The sequence below is a fragment of the Staurois parvus genome, unplaced genomic scaffold (assembly GCF_062004578.1).
Source record: "Staurois parvus isolate SC_StPar_1 unplaced genomic scaffold, SC_StPar_1.0 ptg000564l, whole genome shotgun sequence".
In the NCBI taxonomy this organism is placed as follows: Eukaryota; Metazoa; Chordata; class Amphibia; order Anura; family Ranidae; genus Staurois; species Staurois parvus.
In genome coordinates, this window is record NW_028318360.1 from 2,665,001 (window position 1) to 2,684,739 (window position 19,739).

Sequence of the window (19,739 nt, forward strand, 5' to 3'; positions counted from 1 at the left end):
TACGCTGTCCAGAAAGTAGATCAGTTTGTGTGTCTAGTCTTTACAATTCTTTGTGAAAACTTGTCCACAGTAACATTTTTCAGCAGAGGTCTTACCACATAAATCACTAAGTAACCTCAGATTTCAAACTGTGCGTCTTATTTATTGGTCTGTTTGTTTGTACCCTTTTATACAATCATAACATAAGATCCAGTAATAATTTTGTGAAGATGACAAGTGAGTATGAACTAACTCATTCTTCATCATTACTTTCCTTTTGGATCCAGAACTGCAAAGTTTTCCTTTTCTACTCCCCTCTTTTGCTGATTTTTTTTTTTCTTTCTGTTTGGAATGGTGTGGCTCCAGGGCAATACGCATCATTTTTTTTCCTTATTAATAATCTCCATTTTAACCCTGATGTACATAATACCCTGAGATTTTCATGTTTATATAGCTGTAAGATTTTGGTCATATGTAAGGGTCTTTCTGTCTTTTCTCATAATGGCATCACGGATTTTGCAGTCTCTGCTGACAACAACCACTGCTTTTTCACCACCTACCTAATGAAGACCCTGTTGACTAGTCAGTGGAAGAGCAGGGCATAACTATGAAGTTGGAGAAAAAAAGGCTTCAATTAGTAGTGTTCAGGATACAAAGTTTCATGAGCCCACAAAAGAGGATTTGTAGCTTAAAGCACTTGCACTCAACTTTGGGTATCTCCACTTAATGTTAGCTGATCGTTTTTGGAAACGCTGAAAGGTTTTAATGTGGAACTCCTGCCAAAACTGTGTGTTTCTTCTTGGATATATTGGGGAGTGTTTAGAACCTCTTTCCAGCTGTTTTATTTGCCTGTGTTAGAACCTCTATCAGATTGTCATTGCTGTCCGTGTCACCATTGGATAAATTTTCCCTTTTCTTGACACAAGACATAAGAGGCAAAGTCCCAAACCGAGTCATAGGCAGCAACGAAAGCATGGCAGAGATTCTAAACTTTTGCTGCTCTGTACAAAACTTAAAAATATTTTGCCTGGAATTCCACTTTAAATTTCGCCTCTTCCCCAGACCATGGTCATTAAACTATGTATAAATTTTTAACAAGTGGTAAGAGGGCTTTAAAACAAGCCATCCCATCGCTTCACTGCTTTTAAAGTGATATTAAAACTATTTCAGCAGGTGACCTTAAGACTTGTTCAGCTCATTCATGTTTTAAAAATCGCTTTTCCACAGTTTCACCTGTTCCCCTTATTGTTGGCCCATTATCTGTTTTCCAAGGTGGCTCCATGGAATGCAAGTTCCTATGGAACCAACCTGTTCTGCATTCTCCCAGGAACAGCCTGAGATTGAAAGCAGCGCCCAATTTTGTGAATGATTGAGGTTAGGCAAGAGACAAGTTGGTCTTCATTGGGACCTTACAGTCTGATACTGGGCTGATATTTCTGCTAAGACATCAAGAGAACACATGTAATTACCAATACACTCATATAAGTGGGAGGTAAGGCTTTGCTGTTATAACAGCTAGAGGGTGGAGATTCAAATTCCTAAGGGTGCCCACTCCTAATGTGGTTTGTTTTTGTTTGCTGAATGTCTGTACACTATCCCCAAATCTAATAGAGGCTGAGGGATACAAATAGGAATTACATTTGGGGTTAGTGTACATGGGTATTTGACGTATATTTACAAAACTTTTGACATCCATAAATTACATTGTGTGGAGGAATAAAAGCAAAGTATAAACTGACCCCTAAAGTGGTTCTTTAGTCTCCTGTGTGAAAGTTAAGCCAGCAGCTACAAAAACTAGCTGCTGAGTTTTTAAAAAAACAGCCACCAGTCAAGGGATCCAGCGCCTGCTCATCCGAGTCAGTTTCTTCACCAGTCCCTGGCGCCAGCTTCTTAACTGTGAGTAGCTGACTGTGACTGCTTGCGGCTTCACGGCTGACTGCCCACTCACTGTGCATGAGCAAGCCGTGCTGCACCTTTTGAATGGTCCCGCAGCCTCTTGGGACCTGTGACGTGTCTCGAGGCTGCAGGGAGAGGAGGTGGACTTCTGCTCTAATTGCCTAGATGGTTGGAGCAGACGTGGGAATGGTACCTGTCAAAATTGGGTACCTACTCCCCCATCCATTCCAAAACAAATGCCAATTTTACCAGAGGAGGAGCAGTGGAACTTTCAGTTATGGGTGAAGCTTCACTTTATTAAAGGCATAGTTCATGTTTACTATTTACAATACCTCATGAAGCCTGACTGAAAAACTCCTAGAGATTGTAGCTCTCTGTTCTGCCTTTCTTCCAAGAAGTTGCTAAGACACTCACAGCTGTTACTGTTCACACACACAGTCACATGAGCAAGCTGTCAAATGCTGAGCTCAGAACTACTACATCAGGTGGGGGGGAGTGTGCATGTGTGGTAGTTTGAACCAGAGAAAGAGCTCACTCCTGTGATGGTGGAGGTGAGTAGTAACAGCTGGGAGTGTCTTAGCAACGTTCTAGCAACAAGGCAGGACAAGATGAGGCGATCTCTGGGAGTTTTTCAGTCAGTTTTCGTGAGGTATGTTAATGGCTTACACCTATAGCATTTTATTTTTTTTTAATCTACGGATGCCCTTTTCTGCATAGGCAATTCTTTGGTAAAGGTGAACTGTGCCTTTTTAATGATCTCAAGTGTCCATGTCTTCATACTGGTGAAAACTCTAGTGTTTGTATTTTGCATGCCTCTCTAAAAACTCGTATAATAGTGAGGTTACATTGTTAAAACAGACCTGTACTATACGCGATAATGTTCCACTGGGTGTGTAATAGCAGGCACTTTCAGATTTCTGCTTGTTGGTTTGTCTTCCCGGTTGAGCTTCAGGCTCCATGCACATGGGGCGTTTTAATAACGCTGGTAACGTTAGCTGTGTAAAAGTAAAAAAAGTGAGTTTTTCAGCGCTTTTGTCTTAGCGGCGTGCCACATTTTTTTGCATATTTAAATTTTTTTTTTTCTACCAAAAAAATTAAATTTTGGGTTTTTTAGTAAAATTTCCAAAAACGCTGGTTTGCCGCGATTTACCGCGTTTTGCTGCATTTTTCATTGTTGGAGCGTTTTTACAGCTAAACTCCTCTAGAAACACACTAGTTCTGGGTTTGTTTCCAGCCTAAAAACGCCCCTGCAAAAAACGTTGATTACAGTCTGTGTGTGCATGGACACATAGGATAACATGCTGGGGGGTTTACTAGTTGTAGAAAAAAACGTCAAAAGCCAAAAACAGCCGCTGTAAAAATGTCCAGTGTGCATGAGGACTCATTGTAGCTCTGAATTCTTGGATGCTCCCGTATGCAATGTTTGTCCAATTTATTTGGCTGAAAGCCTGGCCCTGCCCTTCCTGTGCCTTACCATCAGCTGGTGAGGCTCCCCTGTAAAGTGAAGGACAGGAGTAAGTGAGGTCAGACTCTGCAATACAGAATTTGATTGCAGTTTGCATTCCAAAACTCATCGGGATTTTGGGCTCTTAGGGTGCTCAAAAGGAAACTGATGCACAGGTCCCTGGAGGTGTCTGCTGCTGCATGCTAGTGTTGCCTTGTCAGGTTTTTAATATGACTTTACATTTGTTAGATGCAACTTACTCTGCTACCCACATGATGTTTCCTAGTTATTGTGTACCACCAGTGACTGTGGGTATTTAAATTTTACTTCAAGCAGCATAAATAAGTTTTGAGTAAGGACTTTGCTACTCCGACAGTTTCTTTACCAGATAATAGCACAGCCAAGAATGACCTTCAGTCCGAAGGATCATGGGCCTTATTTCATTAGCTATACCACCATCAGGAAGTCAGCTGTGTAGCAGAGTCCTAAATCAGACTGATCAGACTGAGAAAGTCCTGTGGAAAAGCTATATTTAAACAAGAAATGGATTTCTGACACCAGGAAGTAGAATGCATCAGTAAAAGTATATATTTTTACCCTTTTGACACAGAGAAAAAATATTGAACGATGGAAAGTCATTAAGTCTAAAAATATATTGGCCGTCCATAGGTGCCTTTATATATACAGAGATTAGCCGTTGTATTCCATAGCTGTGAGGTAAGAATGCAGCCCTACCTAAGAAGCTGACTGTAGAATTCTAACATCTACCTTAAACAACAAACTAAGGGTGGAGTAAAAGTGATTCAGATATTTCACTGATCATTCTGTCCTCCATTGACTGCTGCTTTTTATTTTAGATTTTATTTCCTTCCCTGAACTTCCATTCCCTCCATCTGCTCTTATTTATTTCTTTAGGTGCCAAAGCAAATCCTTTGACAACTTTTCAGTTGCTCTGATTTGGCTGCTTTTTTTTCCTGTGGAAGATGAAGTATACCATGCTATTTTATTTATTTATTTATTTTTTTGTAGCTTCTTTGATGTTTTGTTTCTATGCAAACTTTGGTGATGCCCACTCGCTAAACACAATCACTGTACAGGACCCTTTTGAATCATAGAGGTCCTGTGAGATAATGAGCTTCACTATCTCCCAGGACCATCCATGCAAAAGGGTCAGAATCTGGTGAGTGACTTTGTATTGTGTTCTGCAGCCTGATCATTTTTTATGCTTCTCATTTTGTCTTATTTTCCTTAATGGGGAAATTAATTAATGAAATGCTTAGAACTGATTGATTAATGATATAACTGAAGTAAACCATAACATTCCAAGAAGGATATTTTCATGTTTAGAGGAAAAAAGTTTTTTACATAAACATGAACACTACCTATGTTACTCTTGTTCCCCAGAAAGTGTCTTGCCACAGTAAATGAGTGAAAACATACTGGTGTGCACTTCACAGGTCTCCAACGTAGAGACACACACATTAATAAATCTCCACTGATGGCTATTGTATTCAGACAGCCACTGTGGGTGTCTGAATATCTGAACAGTGATGGTGTTTTGGTAGCCAAAAGCTGCTTTCAGGGCACGTACGACTCCAATAAGCCAAAATTGGAGCTGTGTATGGCCAAATTTAAGTGCAAGATGAAACGATTAACCCCTTGATGCTGGCGCCTCCTGGCCCTTTAAGAGGTTTCAGATGCCGGCAGGTGGGGCGGGGTTTGTTTTTTGTGTTACCACCTTTACTGACTGTCACATGATTAGAAAGCCCCCGATTGCAAGTTGAGATCGGGAGCTTTCTGACAGCCATCGTGAGTGTGCACAGTTCAACAGTGCTTTTTTTTTTTTTTTTTTTTTTTTTTTTTTTTGTACACACATATGTGGCCTCTCGGCACCAAGGCCCACCCACCAGTAGGCTGCATATTTGCATGCGGACAGCGGGAAGGAATTGAGGCATGAATAAAGAATTATTCCAGGTTTGGTATAGTTTTACAGCTGTGATCAGTGTAACGATGTATATACCAGTACCATACCTGACTGTTCCCTCTGAAAAGTGTACACTTTCTGAATGAATGTAACATGTTCTGTGATTGGGCAAGGAGGCCTATCCCACCTTTGCCCAGCTTGTAACAAATCTGTCATATTTTACAGACCTCGTGCAAGAAGAATATCCTTACCTGACGGCCACAGCCTGCACCACGTTGCAGAATTTATATCCTTCATGGCACTTTTTTCTCCATGACATGCATGTATTGGGATCCTCCAAAGAGAATAAGGGGTGTCATAAGACATACTGTAGGCACTCCACATGTGGGCCAACAAATGTGCCAGTCAACGATGGAGAGAAGCTTTGTGAGGGATATAAACTAAGCCATGGCTCATGGCAACCCAAACGTGTTGGATAATTAAACATCTGCCTCTAAATTCTGTCAAGCGTGGCCCTTTTTTGTGACCAGGACCTATTTTGGTAAAGGTGGTAAATGGCTTTTTGCATTATTATATATATTTTAAGTGAGCTTTAAATGAACAACTACACACCGCCATTCACTGTTTAATAATTCTCTTAAGGTCTAAAAGCTTTCCACTGAACCATTTGAAAACACTCAGTACAGTGTGGTGGGTGTTGGTTTTTTTTTTTTTTTTTTTTTTTACTGAGGTATAATGTAGCCCATTATTTACAATTTGCCTTTGCACACAGGTGCGTAAATGAGCACTGCATATTCCTCAGTTAAAAAGAAGGAAAACCTGCATTTTTGATCAGTAATTTACACCATGCGTGCACAAATACATGCATGTGAGCATAAATATTGATGCATTTTCACTAAGAATATATTGTGAGCGCAAATGTGCAGCCATGCAAATACACGCATAAATTTGTGTGAATACGTGCAAAACAAATGCCTGAAATTACGTCTAAAAAATAGCAGATGGTCAAACATCAGAACGGTGCAAGAAGCCTTACTAAGAAGCTTCCCCATACAGTTCAAGTTAGAGCTCATTGTATATTCAGGAAGATGTTCATATTGTAAAATGACTTTTTTCCTCTGTAGCTGGGAGTATTTACTAGCAGAGATTAGTAGTAAAGTGAAGGATTGGCCTGTGATGGATTAGTGATGGGGACCCACCCAGTGTCCAGGGATCACAATGTGAGCGCTCACCCAGCACTCAGTCATCCAGAATAACAAACCCTTCATTCTGTTTCCTGTTTTGATAGTTCACTGGCTGTGCAAGTTTCCAGTTGCAGCATAAACATTAGTTCATTTCCCTAATAAATGTGTGAAATGCATGACTAATTTGTATAAATGTGTCAGCACTGTGGAAATTCTAATCTGACCTGTGATTGCTCTTCATCTTACAGTGGACTAAAGAGGATGGGCTGAGAACTGCCACCTCTACTGTCCCTAGTCTGTTTGTCCCACTGAACACAGATCCCAAGGAAGTGCAAGAGATGAGGAACAAGGTATATTACTTGCAGAGTCATTTTAGTAATGCATTGCTTATGTAATCGTTTTACATGTTTTGATAGATTTCTGCACCTGTAAATTTAGCAGAATAATGCTCCCTCATGGAGTAATGACTAAATGCATACTGAAGTTGAAATACCTACACACGGTTATTGTGTCCATACTCCTTACAATCTGACCATTTTTGTACAATAAACTGTGGATTTACCAAAAATATGTAATATGAGGACCTTCCTAATTTATGCAATCAATGTGTATTCAGTCAGGCAAGCCCTTGTGCTACAAAAGTAATGTTAGATCTGAAGGAGATTGTAACGTGTGTGTGTGTGTGTGTGTGTGTGTGTGTGTGTGGTGAGCTTTACACCCACTAAAGAATTTCATATACAAAAATCATCCACCACTGCTGTGCAAAAGGAGAGTTACAACACATTTCAGAACCTGTAGGTCTGCAAACTCCAGTTAGCTTCCTCTGCTGTTTGAATATTCTGTAGTCAAATCTAGAATTGAATTGTCATACTGTATAAGATAGGTTTATTGCACTTTAAAACCAATAGGTTTCAGGCTACACTCTGCTCTCTTTATTAGGACTGAAACACAAAAATAGCAATAAAGATTCATATAAATTATTATATAGTTGGTCATCCCCGTCAGAATGCAAAGGCACAGTGGGTGAGATCACTGCACCAACATCACTGGTGTTAGTACAGCGATCTGTGTTTTTTGTTTTGTTTTGGTTTTTTTCCTTCAGCCCTTTTGGTTCAAATTAAATTTGTAAGCTCGAAAAGAGCAGGGCCCTCGAACCTCTCATATATTGTTTTGTTACTGTATTGTCTCATGTACTGTCCCCCACTATATTGTACAGCGCTGAGCAAACTTTTTGGTGCTATATAAACACTGTATAATAATAATAAAACAAAACTAGCTATGTGTACTGGTCTTAAGGGTCTCTGTGTTTTTTGGGATTTTTTTTCCCCCCCTTTATCAGTTTAAGCAGGTTTAGCATTCACATACAAATCTATGATAATGTAAAAACCACTTGAAGCAGGTTAAATGCAGGTCATCTTTACTTGTCAATGAATTCTGAATGATATCTGAAACGTCTTAACTTGTGTCATCGACACAAGCCGAAGATTGGTGACTCCAGTCTTTGCTGTACTAAAGAGCTGCAGCTGTCAAAGTATCTTTAGCATGCAATTCTTTTGATGCTTGGTCCCCCACTGTGGTCTATGGCTCCACCTGCCAGCCTATATACTACTACTGCTTTTAATGTGTCAGATGCTGAAGATGCGTTTTTGGATTGTAGTCAAAGCAAATCAAATGCAGCTGTCTGCAGAATTTTGCATTTAAACGAATGCTTTAGCAACACTACACACAAATGCAAAAGCCCAAGTTTGACAGCAATGCCTGTCTACATGAGCCCTAAAAAGTCTATACTCCCTTATAAATAATAGGTCACAGTAGGCACTACATGACAGAATAAATAGGCCTCAAAGGGGTTTTAACAATGGGGTGGATTTACTAAGAGCAAATATTGTGCACTTTGGAAGTGCATTTGCATTAATTTTCCCCAGAGCTTAGTGAATGTGGCGAACCTTCACTTCACTAAGAATACCTAATTCGGTGCAAGGAAAAAACCCCAGCACTTCGCTTGCAAATGGCTGGATTATTGAAGTCAGCAGAGCTTTACCACATTTACTAAGCTTTGGTGAAAATGAGTGCAACTGCAATCTATATGCCTTTGGTAAATCCACCCCAATGGATAGTAGTATGAAACAACAAACTTTATCTGATACAGTAAGTCTTTAAAATGTATGAAAGAAAAAATGTGATTAACTGTGGGCAAACTTGCATCCTTTTTAACTGGAAGGCTTACAAGTTAAAGCAGAGCTGTGTCTTGTTTTATTTTGGTGTGCTTACTGTTCTGTTTTATATCTCAGATAAGGGAGCAGAATTTGCAAGATATCAAAACAGCTGGCCCTCAGTCTCAGGTCCTGAGCGGAGTTGTGGTGGATCGGAGCATGGTGCAGGTCAGTGCCCAGAATGGTTGTCACAATTAATGGTCATTTGCTTCTTTCATTGCTCTAACAATATTCTTTAATTGACAGAAACTGTCAGTGTTCAAGGTAAGTGCAAAAAGTGGCTTCTTTACTTTGCAAACCCGCGTAGTTGATAACTGTAAACACAATTGGCTTCAGTGTGTGGTACAAGCATGGCAGTGACAGATGCTTCTGATGCCATTGCTGATAGCCATGCATGCTGGTGCTGCCTAGTGACCTCCCCTTCTTGGTGGACCTGGATCTTTTGATGTTTAGTCTCCCTTGGTATTGGGGGAATAAATAACCTTCCTAAGTATGAGACAATGTACATTTAATAAACTTTTATGCAACTGACAGTCCACCCTAAACTGGTATTTCTAGGGGAATAATAACTGCGACCTTATATTTCTTGGGGGTTCCAGTAGTTTGATCTCTCTCCTACGTTCATTTAAAAACAAAAGCTTGATGGGATCAGGAGACTTCCTGTTAATGTCGATAGATGGCCGATTCTGGAAACTCAGGAGCAAATATCTCTGCGATGGATCCCCCAATAAGTATAAGAAATTAGTGCTTGAATTAATCCACTGGCATCTAGAGACTGAAATTTTAGTTTTGGGTTGTTCAAACCCTTTAGATGCCATACCATGGTGGTTTTTATGCTTATGAATAAGCACACAGATTTGCCTGGTTTGTCTGTACCTTGTGATGGAACAAAAAGATCTGTCACCTTGGCTGAAATGGGAGCATTACACGGATTAGCATCACACCGCTAATACTAATGTGTTCTGTGCATTGTGCTATTGGTTAATTATTCAGACAACAATGGCAAATAAATATCATATTCTACTTCCATCTTCAGAGCGATTGTACCTAAACTACATCTGTCATCATAGTCATGACATTAATTACATATACGTAATGTATGAAAATGACTTTTACAGCTTTTTCAGAGCTTGACATGAGATGTATTGACTACTTACGATGACAATGTACGATCATGGCTTTCTTTGAGCTCCTTCAATGTTTAGTCCCTGGTTCCGTACAAGCCAGACTGTTGAATTGAGTTTTCACCGACCTTATTCTTTTCAGCTTCACTGGTAATCTGCTTTCCTGTGTGTTACCGAATTCTGAAAATATTCCCAGATTTGCTTAGGAATAGTTCATTGTGTGAGTGCCTCACACATATATCTTGTAGTCTTGGGTGCAATCCTGTCTTTCATATTTTTAATCCGTCATTTCATTTCAGTCTTCTCACCTGTTCAGTTTCTGTTGCTGCATTTTACACGCATGTCCTGCCTTCCATTCCTTTCAAGCTGCATGGTTGTCTCACGCCCTTGATGTATTTCACGGTGTTTGTGAGGTCTGGTTTGCTGTGTTTACTCAATTTGCTGTTGCAGGATGCACCTCTTTCAGACTGTTCCGAAACTCTTGATGGGTTCGATCTGTCAGAGCAGGCTTTTAGTCCAGCTAAAATCCACTCAGTTAGAAAGGTATATACCGCCGTTCTTCTGCAAATTTGAGAAATTTAATGTCTTACACCTACAAATTAGGATTTATACTTTGTAACCAAGCTGAATAAAGTAGTTTACTTGCTATATGTGGTGTCAATTTTTGATTCTTGCTCATGACATTTAAAAAGGGATCAAAGTCGTTACCAAGTAGCTACAGGCCTCTTAGTTTAACTTCTTTAGTCGTGAAGATACTTGAGAGTTTAAAAGACCACATAGATGAGTTATTGCTAGAATAAAATATTGTACGGAAAAGGCACCATAGATTCACAAAAGACAGAAGTTGTCAAATCCCATTTCTTTTTATGAGAAGGTAAGCAAAACCTTAGAGAAATGAGTGGCTGTGAATATAGTATACTTAGATTTTGCCAAAGTGTTTGACAAAGTTCCCCACACATGGCTAATGTGGAAGGTAAAGTCTACAGGCTTGGAAAAATCAGAAAAACTGTCTAAAAGTCCGAATTCTGACAGTAATGGTTAATTATTCATACTCTGAATGGTCTAGGGTTGTCAGTGGTGTACCCCAAGGTTCAGTGTTGGGACCCTAACTTTTAAATGTTTATAAATGATATAGGGTTTGAGATTAAAAGTACAATTTCAGTCTTTGCAGATAACACCAAGCTGTGCAGTGGAATTACATCTCCATGGATGTCCCCAACTAACAAGCCGACCTCAATTCACCATTTGATTCGGCAACTATGTGGCTAATGAGGTTTAATGTTGATAAATGTAAGGTTATGCACTCGGGGGCTAAGAATATGCATGCATCATACATACTAGGGGGGGTACAACTGGGGGAATCAATGGTGGAGAAGGATCTGGGAGTTCTGGTAGATCACAAGCTTAATAATGGCATGCAATGCCAAGCCCCAGTTTCCAAAGCAAAAGATCCTTCCTTGTGTTAAGAGCTATAGACTTCAGAGAGAGATATCATATTACCCCGGTACAAATCATTAGTAATACCTCATCTGGAATATGCAGTTCAGTTTTGGGCACCAGTTCACAAAAAGAACATTGGGGAACTGGAGAAAGTACAGAGAAGGGCAACCAAACTGATAAGAGGTATGGAGGAGCTCAGCTATGAGGAAAGATTAGAGGAATTGAATTTATTCTCTCTTGAGAAGAGGAGATTAAGGGGGGATATGATCAACATGTATAAATATATAAGTGGTCCTTATGAATTTGGCTTAGAGTTATTTACCTTAAGGTCATCAGAGGACAAGGGGGCACTCTTTATATCTGGAGGCTTCTTCACAGTAAGAGCTGTGAAAATGTAGAACAGACTCCCTCAAGAGTTGGTTCTGGCCAGCTCAGTGGATTGCTTTAAAAAGGCCTGGATTCTTTCTTAGATACACAAAATATAACTGGATGCTAACATTTATACATAAATGTATCCAGGGAATATCCAATTGCCCCATGGAGGATTGGGAATGATTTTTTTTTTCCCCTGCTGGAGCAAATTGGATCATGCTTTATTAGGGGTTTTGCCCTTCCTCTGAATCAACTGGTGTGGGTATTGGATTGTGTGTGTAAATATACAATTGTATATAATTTTGTTCCCTGGTATTGGTTGAACTGGATGGACTTGTGTCTTTTTTTTTTTTTTTTCTTTTTCTTCAATCAGACTATGTAAAGAACAGAAGTACTGTAGATTATGTTAAACTCATGTGCCTCAGTTTGGCACTCCTTTGTTTAAAAATGAGCAAAATCCACAAGTTTGTTGTGGGCTTCTAGTTTGTTTGTTTTTTTTTTTTGGGGGGGGGGGGGGTTATCACATTTTCATTTAAATGTGTTAAGTAAATATATTTTTAAAGAGCTTGATTGTTAACTAGGAGCATGCATGCCTAAAATGATGGCCAATTCTGTCTTTAATAAAATTCTGTATGTACTGTACAATCCTATGGATGAATACAGCGTTGCCGTTGAAAAAAATCTAAAGGTCTGAAGTGGTTCAATAATTAGGGATGCTCTCTGGGAATAGGAGTAGCAAGCTAATACATGAATGGCTACATTTGCAAGATTGCTTGTTTTGCCTGTATATGTGTTAATGATGCAGCATTTTTTTTAAAATCTCTTATGTTCTATATTCAACCTCTATTGAAGTGAAAACTGGAAAAATGCCTTTCATGATTGTATATTTTCCAGTTGTATTCTGTCATAGTTGGTCTCACTTATCTGTGTCATATGACACTTATGAGTTCATGCATGTCAAGTTTTGAAGGTAGAAAGCTCTAAGAATTCATGCTTTGAAAGTAGAAAGCTTCAAACAGAAAACATTCAGGTTTGAGGAATCGCAGTGCTCAATATTCATCAGTGATAAAACAGCCTGTCTACGTGTTAAAAACATTCTTCAGGTGTGTGAGATCCCAGTGCAAAACAGTCCATCCAGTGCTCCTCCACCTGCACACAACTGCTTACAAGAGCAATAGACCCCACATTCACAGAGGTCACACATCGCTTTAGCACAAATCCCATATGGATGCCTGGATCAGATTGTTTCCCTTTCAAGATGCCAATATCAGTCTCCAAAGCGCAATAATATTCAGGAGGAAACACAGAACAAAACTCCACAGTGTAGTATTATGGACACCATTTATTATTGCAAAAAATATTGGAGCATTTTCTGTTAAGTTGCATGAGATTCGTTTGTGAGTACCCTTTGCCAGACATGATGCACTAGGAAGATTTCCCTTGAGACGAAACATGCGTAGGACGGAGCATAGCAGTGATCTTAGTACGTCTACCAGAGAAAGGGAAGAAGTTTCATGTTATGCTGCACAAAACCTTTTTTTTTTTTTGAGTACCAATATTTCTTACAATAATAAAAGTTGTCCTTAATATTATGCTGTAGAATTTTGTTCTGTTTCCCCCCCCCCCCCCCCCCCCCGAATATTATTGAGCTTTGGGACTGGTATTGACATCTTGAAAGGGCAATAGTCTGATCCAGCCATCCATCTGGGATTTGTGCTCTAAAGTGCTGTATGACCTCTGAATGTGGCGTCTATTGCTCTGGTAAGCAGTTCTATGTGCAGGGGGAGGAGCACTGGATGGACTGTTTTGCACTGGGATCTCACACACCTGAAGCATGTTTGTAACACACAGATTTTGTTTTATCACTGATGAATATTGAGCTCTGTAATTCCTATTGATTGGGTATTACTATGTGTTTGAATTAGATACATTTTACACAATATCTGGGATTTTATGTATATCTGTTGAATTTATCATTTTAAACACAGCGCAACACATTTTTGCTGATATCGGTTTGTGTGTCCAAATAATAGTAAATGCAGCTCTCGGCAGTTTTGTTTTTTGTTTTTTTGATAGTTTGAGCACTTACTGAGTGCAGTATTTTGGTTTACTAGATCTAAACACTGCTCTGACCAAATACAGTGTGTGCCTTGTTCTTCCAGTCTCACACCTTGTGTCTTCTATTTACAATAAACTCTATAGGGATTATTTACTAATGCAGGAGAGTTCAAAATCTGGTGCAGCTCTGCATAGAAACCAATCAGTTTCCAGGTTTTATTGCCAAAGCCTAACTGAACAAACTGAAGTTAGAAGCTGATTGGCTACCGTGCACAGCTGCACCAGATTCTTATAAATGCCAGGTCTGTTCATTCCATAGCAGCTGAATTGTAAAAGAAGGAAGCGACAGAAAATGTAAAACACAAAAAATTTTTTTTTTATAAATATATATTTTTTATACACTTTTTATTTTCTTGTATTTTATAAATCTAAAACCGATAATACAGTCCATGTGGTACTAATATGTAGATTTTTAAAAGCTTTTTGATTTTCATTTTTCTGTGACAGGGAGAATTGATTACCGCATCAAAAGCCATCATTGAGAAGGAGTACCAGCCTCACGTCATAGTCAGTAAAGCCGGACCAAACCCTTTCAACAAACTGACAGACCGCGAGCTGGAAGAATACCGGAGGGAAGTTGAGCGTAAACAGAAGGATACTGCAGGTTCGTGTCTTATTGCTTTTAAGTGATATAGATGATAAATGGAAACCTGCTACAGGAGAAAACCAGGGGCTACCATTTCTTAAATGCATGTTGCCTTGGCAGTTCATGTTAACTCACTGAACTGAATGCTTTCGAAGTTGATGTGGGGGGGGGGCAAGCCTGTGGATAAGGAAAGCTGGGGACATTCCGAAATCCTTTTCTCTATAAATTGTACCTGGTTCGTGACTCAACATATCGAAGCCGGAGTGTCAGTATGGCAGCCACCTTCAGCGAGGGAGGTCAGCCACAGCTGCCTCTTTCATGTCAGTTTTTTTTTTTTTTTTTTTGTTGCAGTGCAGTTTACATAATGCACTTTTTGGATTTTGTTTTACTTTTGCCAAGTTCCATGTTTAGAAGTATCTATTTTTTTTCCTTCCATTTAAGCGCAGGATCCATGGTTGATCCATTTAAGCGCAGGAGATTGTTCTTTATATATATTTTTTTCCTTTCGTTTGTATATTTTTCTGAGGTCAGCTGTTGTACATTGTTTTTCTGTACTAGAACAGGGAATATAGGAGTCAGATCATTTATTTACTCAGAGGTGTGACCAAATCTGATAGATCCAGCAAGCTGAATTTGAACTAAACCCACTGATGTATTTCCCAAAACCGTTACATTCAAGTCATGCCTTTGGTGATAACCGTTGCCAGTTTCAAGCCAGCCAACGGTTGTAAAAGATAGAAGAGTTTAGTTCTACTTAAATCGTCAGTCTAGGTCAGTGTTTCTCAACCTTTTTTCAGTCAAGGCACTCTAACATTATGAACAATGTTGAGGCACCCAATTCTAAAATGTAAAAAAAACCCTAAACGAATAGTTTTACACAATGCAGCAACATCCCAGTACATAAGACACCCATCATTACAGGCAATTGGCTCATTCAAAGCAAACACAGCTTTGCACACTGGTAATGTCAAGTATTCCAATGTTTCTTTTCCCTGTCAGTTTCTCTCCCTTACGCTGCTAGTGTGACACCAGTGCTAATGGAGAGGGGGGAAAGAAGAATGCTGTGCTGGCACCCAACGTCTTCCTTTTCAACCAATGAAACACTGGTGGCTGGAAGGTTACAATGGTGCATAATGAAAACCTGTGGCTTTGTGCAAATGACAGGCTTGATATAGATTTTTGGGCAATTTTTAGGCATTTTGCCAAGGCATCCAGGTTGAAAAAGGCTGATCAGATCATAAGTTCTGTAACTGAAACGACCGTTAATAAGTATGAATAGGCAAGCTTTTAGACTGGGTTCACAGTGCGATTTTATGCTTGTTTTTACACACCGTGTTAAGGGGGTGCTTCCATTGACTTCTATTGGACTGTGCATTTTCTGGAAGTGCATGAAAGATGCAGCATGTAGCACTTAGATGCGCTTTCAGGAAGACACGCAATCTAGTAGAAAACAATGGGAATGCACCAAAAAAAAGTGTGAAACGCGCATACAGTCGCGCTGTGCCCAAACCGCAACGCACCGATATCAACTCAGCCTTACTGTATAACCGCATATGATCAGTATCTAAGCATCATCCGACTGCCACCCCTCCCTCTCCCAGTCTGAGCGCTGGTGTGCAGAAGATAGCAGGAGGCAAACATTAGAAAAAAATAAACTACAGGTATAACATAAGGTGTATTTAAAATGCGTTTTTGTTTTTTTTAAATTAATGATAAACTGCCATGAATTCATTTTAAATTAACAATTTTCCCTCCAGAGGATTTACCCCCCTTCCTGACCAGGCTTTTTTTTGCATTATTTTAACTGACAATTGTGCTGTCATGCAACGCTGAATAGAATAGAGCTTTCTTTTGGTGGTATTTGATTGCCTGTGCGTTTATTTGTTGCACTATTCTAAAAAAAAAAAAAAAGACTGACAATTCTGAGAAGAAAAACAATTTTGACTTTTTGTGCTTTAACATGTCCAGTAAAAAAAAAAAATTTTAAAAATCAAATTTCATCATAAATTTGGGCCAAAATGTACATGTCTTTGCTAAAAAAAAATCCCAATATATGTAAATTAATTGGTGTATGTGAAAGTTATAGCGTTTTGCAAATGGTGGTGTTTACTAGTAATTGTAGCGATCAGCGACTTATAGCGGGACTGCGGCAGGCATTCTGACACTGGGGGGAACTGACTTGGTGTCACTGACATCCCCAGTGACACCAATACACAGTGATCAGTGCTAATAAAAGGCAATGACACTGTTTTAATGGACTGGGCAGGAAGGGGTTAACATGTAGGGCGATCAAAAGGTTAACTGTGCTGTTTTACTGTGGGCTGTGTCTGTGCTTTCCACTGTAAGCACACTGCTTTGTATGGCTCTGCTATGCAGAGCCATGCAAAGCAGTGTGCTGGAGCTGACGGGAGAGAACTGTATTGTTTACTTATTGTTTTCTCCCTCTGTCGGTAATGCTCTGCGATCACCAGGTGCCAGCGAGTAATCACCGTCCGGAACCCGGTGATTGACAGCCGAGGCTGCAAATAGTGGCGTGGGTAGGGCTCACGCGTGCCCCCTACTTGGAAGTGTGAAATCACGTGTATATATACGTGATTTTGCTCACCCCTGCCGCCCTGTAGCAGTATATCTTCAATAGGGTGGCAGGAAAGCAGTTAAACACTGGAGTTTATAAACTGAATTCTGATAATAAAAGGTACATAACGTATTCTTACTTTGTATTGTGACCTATTCGGCATTCATTGTTGCAGATTTATAAAGTAACTAAAAAGTCAATTTAACCTCTGTTCTACAATGTGTACTTGTTTACTTGCGCATTCTCCAGAAACCTATCAAGGTGAGTTGCCCCTTTATGGGGACTCCAATGAATCTAAACTGGAGGAGAATCAGAATGCAAAGTCTACTGGGGTTCGGGCAAACTTCATAAGAGTGGAAGAAACACCAGGTGATGCTGAAGATCACACAGTAGAAGACAAGGAAAGCAAGGATACCGAAGCTTCCCAGGAATGTCAGTCATTGCCAGACAGGCTATTAATCCTAGAAGTGTCTGCTACAGGGCCAGAGCTGGAAACACAATATGAGTCACTGAAGGGAGCAGATAATCCAGACTCTCCTCACAGAGAATTCCACACTGCTGTCATCCGGGCACTCAACCTCAAACCCATCCATTTGCAGGGTCAATCAGGTATCTGCCAAGAGGCCACCTCCCTTCCTGATGATCACACTACCAAGAATCTGGTGCAGGGAAATCTGTTGGCAACTTCAGGGGTCTAAATTTTTTTCTAGATTTGAATAGAATGGGGAGGTTTTAGACTTGTCAGGTCTTGAGTGCTGTCCTCACTATGGAGATCATCCCTCACTATCTTTCTGATCATTTTCACGGACAGAAATCCAGGTGTAATCCAGCATTTTACTCATGTTTGATGCACTGAAAGAGCTGTGAAGTGGGGATATTTCCTCTCATTTCTGTTTTTGACATTTTGGACAGGGCATGAAGGCAGCAATAAAAACCTGACAAAGGCTCTAACCTTTGCATACTTTCTTTACTCTAATGCTAAAATAATTTGTCTGGACTTGTACTTTTTAAGAGCTGAGGTCTATTCTTTTTCTGCATCTACTATGCTGACTTTCCTCTGTAACCTGACCTGATTTATAGATAATGAATGATCTGCTCTCAATTGCAATCTCCAACCAGATATTGATTGTAGGTCCGCTTCAATTATACTTCTGATTATCACAGGGTGTTCTGCAAGAATCCGTTAAGTCTTCTGCTTCTAGGTGGTGGCTAATTATTTCAAGCAAGCAATTAGTACTCATAGCTGCAGTTCAAACACTGAATAACTCACCTTTCTGGTTTTTCGCTGAAAAAATGATTAAGCAGATTAGGAAAAACTTCCTCTTTTCCTTTATGGAGGAAGTTGAACCTCATGTCACACTGATATATCATTTTATTATTTGATTTGTAACTAGACTTCAGTCAGACTGAGGTGGCATTGCATTTATTGCCAAATGGGTTTTACAACCCTGAATAGTTAATAATTAAAAAGCAACTTTTGAATATCTTTTTGCTTGCTTTACTTGAATGGCTTATAAATTTGTCCCAGATTGCCAACATTTCCTCAGGTAAGTGCCTGATGAACTTGTTTGTCCTTCCTCTCCAGATCAACCAGAGGAGGTGGCAGAACACAAGGACATACTCCCAGACACCTCCTTAGTCCGCACTCCTCCCAGCACACCAATCAAGCAAGAAGAAGGTATGTTTTGCTTTATTCTGGTGTGATGCTACATAAATTATTTACAGGTTTAAAAAAAAAAAGTACCTACTTTTAACTTTTTGTTTTGTTTTTCTAAAAATGTAAAACATCTCTGGCAGCCAAGCCATAGATACACAGTAGTTACTTGTTAGTTTTCTATTCACTGGATACATTGTATAGGCTTTTCCGCCAATAGGGCATGTGTCGACGGGCTTGTGGGGTAGTCACAATTGGCATCTATATGAGATGCTTCTGAGATTCAGAATTCATTTGACATTGAATTCATTTGACCCTCACACTTGAAGCTAACCAAAACCCATTGACACAGGCTTATCTGGTGCCGATTGTGGTACCCATTCTACCCCTCGATCACACGCAGTCATCTGTTCCCTCTCCATGTAAAGTCAAACACCTCTGCACAGCTTCAATACATACTTTATTTGTATCAGCATATACACTTTGGAAATATCGATTTTGCAAAATGATCAGCTGGACACACATTTCATACATTTAAATGTGCCTAAGGGCTCATTCACACCTACAGGACTCTCTCCCTCCTCTCTGAAAAGTGATCCGCAGTGGATTGTGTTTTAGAGGGCAGGAAAGCAGCTGTTGCCAGGCATGCAGGAGACAATACTGCCACCTTCCGAACGCCTTCTTTCCCCCATCAATATGTAAAGTTTGGAGTTTAAGTGATACCCCTTCATTGCTCCTCATGTCTAAATGTGAGTTTCAAAAGTGTATGAAGCCTGTCAAATGGTACAAAGTTATCATGAAAGCTTGTATGTTTAAAAGAGAAATATGGGCAAAGCTTTTTTTTTTTTTTGGCCATACTTTTGGTGGGTCACAAGAGTGCACTTACCTTTTTGTTTTCCTTTGTCCCAAAGTCAGCTGATAGTGGACTATTGCTGCTGTCAGCTGACCAGGCAGAGCTGCTCCAGACTGTGGATGGATTCTGAAAGCTGGCTCTAACTCTCTGCGTACGACTGAGAGCCGGAGTCAGGTGCGCCCATCCCCTCTCCAGCCAGGCACTCCATTGAGCGCTGGAGAAGCAGAGCCAGTGAATAAAAGTCAATATTTTCCGCTCCCAGCTGAGCGATCAGCAGTCATGTGATCGCTCAATTCTTGGATTTGGAGCAGACGTGGGACACCTGCAGCCTTACACCAATGCCGCAGCACAGAGGCGAGTATGAATGTTTGTTTTTT

At 39.9% G+C, this 19,739-nt stretch overlaps 1 protein-coding gene across 14 annotated transcripts in view; it reads left to right on the forward strand.

Moving 5' to 3' along the window:
* Positions 1 to 19,739, forward strand: part of ADD1 (adducin 1) — a 110,870-nt gene that overhangs the window by 77,974 nt on the left and 13,157 nt on the right. For 7 of the 14 annotated variants that reach the window (XM_089691538.1, XM_089691547.1, XM_089691546.1 and 4 more), the window contains exons 11-17: positions 6,676 to 6,777; positions 8,719 to 8,808; positions 8,887 to 8,904; positions 10,215 to 10,307; positions 14,142 to 14,298; positions 17,105 to 17,464; positions 18,441 to 18,533. In XM_089691538.1, coding sequence (XP_089547664.1) covers positions 6,676 to 6,777; positions 8,719 to 8,808; positions 8,887 to 8,904; positions 10,215 to 10,307; positions 14,142 to 14,298; positions 17,105 to 17,464; positions 18,441 to 18,533 — 913 coding nt within the window. The remainder of the gene's footprint in view (positions 1 to 6,675; positions 6,778 to 8,718; positions 8,809 to 8,886; positions 8,905 to 10,214; positions 10,308 to 14,141; positions 14,299 to 17,104; positions 17,465 to 18,440; positions 18,534 to 19,739) is intronic. The other 7 variants (XM_089691542.1, XM_089691544.1, XM_089691549.1 and 4 more) reach the window with 4 other exon arrangements.